The following is a 10,951-nucleotide window of genomic DNA, read 5'->3' as shown; positions in this document are numbered from 1 at the left end:
GGGTATATATATATATGTTTTAAAAGATCTGTATCTTTTTACTGAATTTTTCGGGAACACACTAGAAAATCTATTCTGAATTCCTGAACTCAATCATCCGAATTATTTATCTGAACTGAAAGCTCATTGTCCGTTAGCACCTGAAATATCAGTAGGATCCCTGCTCAGTGTAAAAATCTGTAAATATCTGAACCAATAAGGAAAATATGTTTATCTGTATCTGCACGTTTTTCAGCATCATCTGGTAGTTCTGTATTACTGAGCTTTTCGAAGCTCACTCTATTACTCACCTTTTCAGGTTAAAAGAATTTTACCAGTGCATCTATCGACATCAGTAAGGGAGTTCTTCCGGCGTTGTTGCAGAGTATGGTACATGTGATTAGGGGGCATGTAATTGTATTTTGATTTATATACGAGTCTGGAAATCTGTTTTATTTTTAAATAGTGACAACTGATTTTATAAGTTACATGTTTCAATAAAAGTTTTAAAATTTCCGCTATTTTTACAGTGGGTCGCTCCGGTGGCCCTAATGTGACTTCTCGGATCGGATCGGGCTACCCCAATCGGTCTAGGGGGTTACAATCGATTTACCATCAATTGATCACAATTGCATAGGAGTTTTGGTCGCCAGGGGAGGTGAGGTCGAGTGAAGCTTCGTCGAAGGCAAAGGGCGATGGTCGCGTGGGTTTAAGGGTTGAAATGAAGGTTTTCATAGTTTTTGTGTTATTTCAAAAATTTTGTGTTATTTAAATATAAATTTAATTTTTTAATTTTAGATAAAATATTTAAAATTACAAGAATATGACACGTGTCACTTAAGAGAGGAAATTAACACCATAAACGTCCCAAGAACCTAAAGTGGTAATGTTTGTAATGTAAGACACCGGGATCATTAAAAAATAATTTATGCTCCTATTTTTGAAAAACGCTATAATTTGGACACTTATTTTATAATTAATCCTAATAATAATAATAGAATGGGATAGTCTAAGAAAAAACAACCTAATTTAATATTAAAGATTTTTTATTGGGCGCAACCTAAAATGTTAATTTTTTAAACATTTTTAAGTTGTAAATCTTTTTCATAACATTTTTTGTTGACAATCTAAAATGTTACATTCTTCCTATCGTTTTTGATTGCATCGAGAATATTAAAAAAATTAACATTTTAAAATGCGTTCAACCGAAAATATTATAAAAAATATAATATTTTCGGTTGCGTTCATTTCCTACCTTTCCTTAATCTTAAATTAAACCGACATAGGGCAGACTACCAAGAAGAAAAAGCTTTTGGAGAGGTTGCAAATGATTCTTTTCCACAATTTGTGCGTATATGATGATTTAATTCAACCTGGGAATTGACAACTTGCTTACCCGGTTTGGTTTCATGGTGTAAAGTGTCAGTTTTGTTAATATCATATTAACTTATTGCATGAAAAAAAATCCTATAATTATTAGGGTTAAATAGACACAATTGTGTATATGCAGATATCATATTTTTCTCATATTAATGGTAAAAATATAATATAATATTTTAAATATAAGAATTAAATAAATTTATAATAGAATTAATATTTATTGTATTAATAATATATATATATATTACTATTGAATCAGACAAAAATACATTATTATTAAATTTTAATAATATTTTTTAAATTTATTTTAAATAATGTATCATAATTTAACACATTAAAATATATAAAATTATACATTATCATTGTATTAAATATTATCCTTGTAATGTGGGTGGATGTTTATTTTATTTTTTTATGAGTAATTAGTGCATATAAAAGTTCGAGCGATTGTGTAAAGTAAAAGGTTGGTAGGTTTCCATTTAAGTAGAAAAAAAAAGGTAAAATGTGCTTTCTTTTTAATCAGTTCTCCAACTGAGTTACATTGTACCGGCGAAATTAAATTTAATCAATAATTTCTTGATAGTGTCAAATTTTTAAACTTAAATAACATTTATATACTAATCACATACCATGTTCATTGTATTTAAATATATATTATTTATTTGTTATGAAGAAAAATATACAGTATGCATTAAGCCATTAAGTTTCCTAATTTTCTCCTATCGTGTTTAAATTAATCAAATTTAACTATAAATTAATCAATTTGAGTTGAATAAACAATTTTATCCAATATTTGGAAGCTCAAAATTACAATTTGTGTTATCTTTCAATGCATTCACACTGCTGGTATCACAAAATAGAATAAAAACAATTTGAACAGAAAAGTTTTTGCTGCTTTTTCATATTGAAAAACAGAAAAAAATATTTATTCTCTCTGATTTTTTTTAATATCTGATTATAATAATTGAATATTGGTTATTTTTGGACTTCGGATGGAACAACCAATAAAATCATAACTCTTACCTTATTGGACCCATATGTATCTTCTTGATAATTCTATGCCACTTGTTAAAATAAAAGTGATTATTGCATATAAGAGAAAGGATTTTTTTTAATGAAAGTTAACATCATTAAAAATCTCTCATAACTTTATCAAGTAAACATTCAATTAAGATGGGGAAAATACCCAAAATTATTATTAAAACTAGCAAACCGCATCAAAATAACCATATCCGATACACATTTAGCATCATAATACTACCCTTGCACACACCAAAATCTTCAGTTGGTAGAACTTAATTCGATTAAAAAATCATTTTTAATTTTGAATTAAATTTTGAGTTCAAGTAGAATTTAGATTTTTAAATTTTGAATAATAAAATATTAAAATTAAAATAATTTTATTTTGGTATTCAACTAAGTAATTTGATTATTTTATGATTTGATCCCTAATTTTATTATTTCTTCAATTCCTCGTTTGTTTTAACCCTATCTTTTTTATCAAATTTGAATCCTCGATCATTATGGAATACTTATGTAGTTCAATTCCAATTTTTGACAAAAAACTTTCCTCACTTTTCAATTTAGTCAATTAACTTTGCATTATTTTTCTTCAATTCTTCCTTCATTTTAAGTTTTTTTTACCAAATTTGAATTACATGTTCGTCTATTAACGTGGACTACCTATGTGACTTCAATTCCTCTTTTTAACAGTAAATTTCCTTTTTTTACAATTTGATCCCTTAGTTTTATATTTTAATTTAGTCCTTTGATTTTAACTATTTCAAAATTTATTCTTCCCACCAATTTCTTGGTTGTTTTATACTCATGCTAATACTTTTGTACTCAAAATCTCTTTTTTTAAATAAAATAAAATTAAGAATATATTATATATTTCTATATCCTATTTTTTGGATAAGTTGTTTTCCAAAATATTATCCAAAAGTAAACAGCAAAGTTGCTACAGCAGCACCTCGACAAAAATCAACAGAAACATGAAACCAACCCTCCCAAACAAGCAAAACTAGCCCTTACAAAATATCCCATTTAGCACATAGAATTATATTGACTCCATCAACCCTAAATATAGGAATCCTACTTAATTTCATCATAGCCAATTCTTTAACAAATTCCACAATTAAACTAATCGAGCGACTAGTAGACCTAGACACGCGATGATTACGCTCCTCCCATATACAATACAGAATACATGTCCAAGCCAACTTAAGGATACGAACAAAAAGAGAAACACCCTTCAGATTATCAATCGCCCATAAAAGAAAATCTCCCAACACAAATCACTGCAATGCAATCTACAAACATCTAGAATTTCCCTCTAAACCCCTTGAAAAAAGAGCATTTAGCAAAGAGATGGCTCCGGGATTCCATACCATCACCACACAAAATGCACATACTGTCCACAACAATCCCAAAATGAAATTTTCTATCATTGGTAGGCAATCTATCCAATATAGCCATCCAAGAAATAATAGAAAGCTGTGGTATATGAAAAGAAAACCAAATAAGTTTATGCCATTTTATCTTATACCTTGGAACTTTAATTTTGTCCCAAATCCAATTACAACTAACTATGCTCTAATCCAATCCAGTTCCAAATAGAACCCACGCCTCACCCTTTAGCTTCAAAAGCTTTCTAAGAATTCAACTATAATGAGATTTACACTACACCTACAAAAAATCAACACCTTTAAACACATTCCTTTAACCAATCCACTCAGAGAGAGCCCTAACTCGCAAGAATCCTTTGCACCAGCATCTAGTGACACACCTTACTCCAACAAAGTAAGCTCTTTAGACTTAAACCCCTTTCAGACGTTAACAAGAAAATTTAAGCTCAACTCACTTGCGCTCCTCTAGTAGAAACATCTTGCCCCTTCCAAAAAAATCTCATACAAATCTTCTCGATTTGAAGGATCACAACCTTTGGTAACACAAGTTGCCTGCTCCAATAGTTATCTAATAGTTGAAAATACTAAACAACACAACCTTAATCAACTGCAGTCAACCCCATAGCTAAGCTTTCTATTAAACCATTTAGCTAACTTGTCCCTAATCTTATCCAACAAAGAAAAACAATCCTTATAAGTAAGCTTCATTGCGGCTAAAGGTACACCCAAGATACCTAACAAGCAAACAACACCTCGTAAACCTTGTGGCATTATAAATTCGCTCAACTTCACTCTCAGAAAGACCACCAACAAATAGCTATGTCTTAGCAACATTTAATTTAAGACTAACCATCTCATAGAACAGTTCCAAAACACTTAGAATTCCCAAGACAACATCTAAAGAGCCATGGCAAAATATTAACAAGTTATTAACAAAGTATAGATGAGTTAAAGGAACCCTTTTACACTTTGGATGAAACCTAAACACACCATTAACAATAACAACATTTAACAAAGCATACAACACATTCATCACCATCATAAACAAATAAGATTAAAGAGGGTCACCTTGTTTTATCCCTCTTTCACCCCTAAAATAACCTACCAATCTACCGTTGAAGAAAATTGAGAACCTATGGGTAGTAACACAGACCTTGATCCAACCATGAAAATTCTTATGCAGTCCCAAAGCTTTAAGCAATGTCAATAAGAAATCCCAATTTATATAATCAAAAGCCTTTTGTAAATCAATCTTAACATCACAACGAGATGACATAGACTTCTTCACATACCCTCTCACCATCTCCTAAGCAAGCAAAGTGTTGTCCACTATGCTCATACCTTTGAAAAATGCATATTAACTCATCGAGATCATACCTGAGAAATAACCAGCAATCCTACTTACATGATTATAGAGATAGTTTTATATACAACTGAGCAACACAAAATTGACCTAAACTCCCGAACCATACAAGAATTCAAAGCCTTTGGAATAAGTGCAATGGTTGTAGCATTAAAGGCTAAAAGTAACCAAGACCCAAAAAACAAATACCTCACAACATTCAAAAAATCCTTTTTAATGATATCCTAAAAAACCATAAAAACCAGGTCGTGTGAAAACTCAAGCCTGGGTTTTTATCATTGCCCTGTCGAAACAAGTCTTCCTTAATCTCAATATCTGAAACCTCCCTGCCTAAATTCTCCACCACCTCATCAAGCAACAAATAATTCAACAACCCCTTAAGATCATCAATATAACAACCTTTAACACTCGAATCAATAGTCCCAATGATATTGGTATAAAAATGAACCATCTCTGCAGACATATCTTTAAAAGTCTAGAGCTTATTACCATCTTCATCTTTCATTATTCAAATAATATTCTTCTTCCTAATCCACTCGATAATAGAATGAAAAAAATAGAGTACCCAAATCACCATCCTAAACCCATTGAGTTTTGGCACGTTGCTTATAAAATTTGGCTTTAGCCTTTTCCAACTCCAATAACTCAACTTGCACCAAACTCCCCTCACCTAATCTAGTATGGTCAACATAGTAAGCTTATAGACTTGAAGCCACTCTAGCTCCAATCTTTTAGCCTCAAATCTAATAGAAATATCATAATAATGCATCTTGTTAAGCTCCATAAGCTTAAGCTTAAGCCTCTTTAACTTACAAAACAATCTTTGCATTGCATTACCAGAAGCTTCCTCTTACCACGAAACCCTCACAATATCCTGAAAATCAGACAATTAAAAAACTTAAATGGTTTAGGCTTATTGGCTTGAATATCTTTATGAAACCAAGCCAAGCTAGGACAGTGATATGAAACTCCTTGGGCTTTAAATTAAAAAAAAAAGAACTGGAAAAAGAAGTCATCCATTGAGCATTAACTAACACTCGATCAAGCTTTCGAGCCAAAAAACCTTCATCTTTCTTGTTAGACCAAGTGAATAAGGGACTTGAAAATAGATGAGGTCTCACTTTACCAAAATCAGAACTCTCTTCTACATTCAAAATAATATTGAAGTCCCCCCAATCACCCAAGCAATATCACCAACAACCACCTCTAACTCTTCGAGGTGAGTCCAAAGACCACTCTTATCTTGCCCCATATTACAGCCATAAATTGTAGTGGTAATAACCTTCTTACCCAATATTATACCAAGCATTGAAATAGCTTGGTCAGAATCTATAATAACACATGAGTTCTTACATTATCAACATGATCATAATTTGCACAGTAATTTCAATCCACATAAAACTTAAAAACAAGAGTATCAACATTATGTATCCTAATTTGAGACTCCATCAAACAAATTCAACATATTAATCACTTTAGTTTCCTTTAGGGAACTATTAAAGTCCCTAACATTCCAAAAAAACAGTAACATTGTAAAGGAACAACCATACCCCCTACCTCGACAGCAGCCTCGGAAGCCACCTTAACTTTGTCCATATGTTCTTTCTTCCTAGCCTTTAGCTTATTCAACAACACAAAAACCCCCCCATTGAAGTTGCACGAGTCTTCCTTGGACTATCCAAAGGTTCCAAACCCTATAAAACTTCAAACCTATTTGATGAACCCCGAACAACCTTCTTCTATTTAGACCTACTCTTAGATTTCTTTCTCTGCAACATGTAAGCTTGTAAAGTACGAAAATCCTTAATGTAATCTTCTTCTTATTGCAAAACCATTTCCTAGTCATTTACACCACCTAAAGTTTCCAAAACATCCACTACCATATTCTCACTCAAAGCCTCAGTACCCAAATTATTAACCACTAGTTCATCACTTTCAACTGAAGTAGAAGCAATATTCCCCATTCCATAATAAGCAATATTATGAACCACCTCAACAACACCTTGAACTGGAACATGAGTAATGATAGGATCAGTAACCTCCTGAATAACACATTTATTACCTACAATTGCTTGATCTTTAACCCCTGAGACTCACCCTCCACAAAACAAGGAGAAACATCCACAACCACATCCTTCATCTTCCAAACATGAGTGTCATTCTTCACCTGTTGCTTCGGCTTATCCATACAAATCTTATCATTGTGCCCAAAAAATTTACAATGAGAATAGAAATAAGGCATTCGAGGAACTACAACAGAAATTTAAATTGACGAGCCATCCTTCAAGACCACCTTCACTGTTTGAGGAACATTATCCCCAACCCCAATCTCCATACACACCTTCGCAAAATACAATCATTCTTTTATCGTAGTGATAAAATACATATACAATGGAACACTGACTATCTTTCTATGTAGCTCAAGCCACGCTTAGAGTAAAGCTCCAGTGGAACACTGAACAGATGAATCCATACTGAAATTTTTTAAATATCGAACTTCAGTTTTTTTCAAACTCAGTTCTCATTTTCTAAGAATAATAGGCTTGTTTTGGACGTGCTAAGGCCGTTTTTAAGAAACCAATCCCTCATAATTGCATTACTAAAAAAGAAAACGAATAGATTTGATCTAGTCATACTAACATTTACCGACAAGGATTTTCCCAAGAGTGTTTCAATAATCCGTTGCATAGCTCCAAGATTTGAAGCTGACCCAATAAATTGCCCCACCACAACATACTTCCACTCTACAATCCCTTCATCAATTACAGCTTGCGGAGGCTGGACCATCGGAACCCCTTTACAAAGCATCGGAGGAAAGAAATTCAAAATCTGATCCCCCCCAAACAGTTTCTTCCAATCAAGTTTTGTAGCTACGTTCATGAAATTGAAGCCTAAACAAAACCTAACCCTCAAAAAGACAAGCAAAGCATGATACCCAAAGCAACCCATCCAAATCCAAGCAAGAAAAATGAAGACGACTATGAAACCTCAACACTCATTAGACCCGCTAATGTGCATCTAGAGAATTTAAAAAACGTGTGCCATCTTTTTTAAATTATTGTTATATAAATTCAATATCATTATTGTATATGTTATTTGATTTATTTAATAACATTACAAATATTACTTGATTTATTGAATAACGTTACAAATATTACTTACATGTACAAAAATGAATATGAAAAAAATATATGTATATCATATAGGATTAGCAAGAGTTGTTTTTTTTAATAGTCATGGATGATTACAATGTAGTATATATTCAGAACTTTCTTAACTTATTGACAATGCATGCACACATACTACAAATGCAGCCATTCAAACTCAGGACCTCTAGGAAGAACAACATTCCCTTCTATCATTGAGAATATTTGATAAATTCATTAGCAAGGTTTGTTAAATTAAAACTAATTAGTACCATGATATTATAAATATTTATAATTATAATTAAATTTTAATAGAAACTTAAACAAATATATTTGATTTAACTCGACTTAACTTGAAATTTTTCAAATAAATTTTGAATACTTATATGATATTTGGAAACTTAATTAACATATATATATTTTCATTTGAGTCAAGTAAATACTCAAACCTAAATTGGATTAATTTGCGAAACCACTGAATTCTAATTTTGTGTCATTAATCATTATATTATATTTTGATATTTTATTATTTTTAAACTTTTTTAATAATTTAGAGAGATCAAAATATTTTTATCATTGATAATGTACATACCTTACATGTAATTATTTAAACTCAAAATTTCTTATAAAAACAACATTTTATTGTAACCAATAAAATTGATCAATAGTTTCTAATGGTATTTCTATCATAGTTTTATACTTAAGTAATTTATTTTTCATATTATTGGGTATAATATTAGCAGGATGGTCTAAAACAACCAAGTTGCCTTACAAACCACGTTTCTTTATCTCCATACACCATTATTTAGGGGGCTTTTGTCTCTCCTGCTGCCATTTTCTCTCTAAGACACCCTCTGTTATCTTTCAGGTTTACTCCTTTCTTTTACTTCCATTGCTTCTCCCTTTTCCTCTTTCAATTCTTAACTTTATTTTCTTTTCCCCCAACTTCCCTTCGCTTTTATATAACCTTTCTTCATATCTCTTTTATTCATCACTTTCCATTTCAATCTGTTATTTTTGCTTCGGACAATAATAACTTCAGCTGTCTGGTCAGTTCACACACATATACAGACAAGTTTTTGTGTAAGGATTTTTCAACTGAAAATTTCGTGGGTATTTTGCAGATTTCTGAACACAAGTTTTAGGGTTCAAGGAAATGACAAACATTCAAGAAGATGATCAGATGGATTTGCCACCGGGTTTCAGGTTTCATCCAACAGATGAAGAGCTTATTTCTCACTACTTGTACAAGAAAGTTTTGGACATCAACTTCAGTGCTAAGGCCATTGGAGAGGTGGATTTGAACAAGTCTGAGCCATGGGAATTGCCTTGTAAGAATTTTTATGTGATTGTTACGTTTTCATGGATTTTGTTGAGAAAGATTTCCTTATGGTTTGTTTGGTTGCAGGGAAAGCGAAAATGGGTGAGAAAGAATGGTATTTTTTCTGCGTGAGGGATAGGAAATACCCAACTGGTTTGAGGACAAATAGGGCCACTGATTCTGGGTATTGGAAGGCAACAGGCAAAGACAAAGAGATTTACAGAGGGAAATCATTGGTTGGAATGAAGAAAACACTGGTTTTTTACAAGGGAAGAGCACCAAAAGGCGAAAAAATGAATTGGGTGATGCATGAGTATAGACTTGAAGGCAAATATTCAGTCCACAATCTGCCTAAAACTGCAAAGGTAAAACAAAAACATGAATTTCCCCGTTTTTAAAGATGTTTTTTTTATGGATCTTTTTTTCCCCTTCTTTTTGGACAGAATGAATGGGTTATTTGCAGGGTGTTTCAAAAGAGTTCTGCCGGAAAAAAAACACATATTTCAGGCCTCGTCAACATGAGTTCATTTGACAATGAAATTTTGAACCCTTTTGGTTCTGGTCTTCCACCATTAATGGATTCTTCTTCGGTTTTTAATGCCAAGAAAAATCCTGTTTCCGAATCCGTTTACGTGCCCTGCTTCTCCAATCCGATCGATAATTTTACCAACAATCCACTGCTCCTCCCGGTTTCTTCGAACACTTTCTTCCCGCCTCAGTCCCTTTCTTTCTCGTCGAATCTTCAAATCCCGGGCGGCTCGGTTTTAATGCAGGAACATTCCATCTTCAGGGATTTACTCGAAAAACGCGGTTTGAACGTGAAATCGGAGAGGGAAACAATGGTTACCGTCTCGCAAGAGACCGGTTTAACCACCGATATCAACAACGAAATCTCTTCAGTCGTATCGAATTTCGAGATTCAAAAATTCGATACGACGCCATTAGCTGCACCGGTGGATTTCGATTGCTTCTGGCACTACTGAAATAAGGGGGGGGGGGGGGGGAAATCTCATTATTGTATGCAAAATCTGGAGTTTTACTATTATTGGTTTGAATTGTATGTGTATAAGATTTTCAATATGAAGCAAATTGAAGCATAAAAAAATCATGTATTATACAAGTTTCATAATTAAATTACAGTATAAGGAAACATTTAAAAATTGTTCCTGTTTCTGGGTTTTTTTATGTTATATTTTTATTATCATAGATATAGAATTTGTCAGATATGAGATTCGGTTGGTAGCTAATTCATAATTTATTTTTCTTAATTATTATTATTAAAGAAAATCGCATTTCAGCCTGTAGGATGATAATGCTTACATCATTGGTGGCATGAGTTTCATTAATGTAATTT

General features: G+C 32.3%; 1 protein-coding gene across 2 annotated transcripts; it reads left to right on the top strand.

The window, feature by feature from the left end:
- Window positions 1-9,218: 9,218 nt before the first annotated feature.
- On the top strand, window positions 9,219-10,593 carry LOC120187275 (NAC domain-containing protein 100-like). Of its 2 annotated transcripts, XM_039191028.1 has the most exons (4): window positions 9,219-9,325; window positions 9,401-9,607; window positions 9,685-9,962; window positions 10,041-10,593. In XM_039191028.1, exons 2-4 carry the CDS (start codon window positions 9,433-9,435, stop codon window positions 10,578-10,580), a joined length of 993 nt encoding a protein of 330 aa, XP_039046959.1. In that variant the 5' UTR covers window positions 9,219-9,325; window positions 9,401-9,432; the 3' UTR covers window positions 10,581-10,593. The 2 variants fall into 2 exon arrangements, with proteins under 2 accessions (XP_039046959.1, XP_039046958.1); XM_039191027.1 differs by lacking the exon at window positions 9,219-9,325 and having other exon boundaries at window positions 9,360-9,607.
- The last annotated feature ends 358 nt before the right edge of the window (window positions 10,594-10,951 follow it).

The sequence above is a fragment of the Hibiscus syriacus genome, unplaced genomic scaffold (assembly GCF_006381635.1).
Source record: "Hibiscus syriacus cultivar Baekdansim isolate YM2019G1 unplaced genomic scaffold, ASM638163v2 tig00113724_pilon, whole genome shotgun sequence".
In the NCBI taxonomy this organism is placed as follows: domain Eukaryota; kingdom Viridiplantae; phylum Streptophyta; class Magnoliopsida; order Malvales; family Malvaceae; genus Hibiscus; species Hibiscus syriacus.
Note: the sequence above shows the minus strand (reverse complement) of the source record. Positions and strands in the feature narration are given on the sequence as shown.

What these genes read in the sequence shown, in the direction of transcription:
- LOC120187275 (XM_039191028.1), top strand. Translation starts at nt 9,433, where the DNA reads ATGACAAACATTCAAGAAGATGATCAGATGGATTTGCCACCGGGTTTC. An exon ending in TGAGCCATGGGAATTGCCTT is followed by an intron (nt 9,608 to 9,684) that starts GTAAGAATTTTT and finishes GTTTGGTTGCAG; the next exon opens with GGAAAGCGAAAATGGGTGAG. An exon ending in ATCTGCCTAAAACTGCAAAG is followed by an intron (nt 9,963 to 10,040) that starts GTAAAACAAAAA and finishes CTTTTTGGACAG; the next exon opens with AATGAATGGGTTATTTGCAG.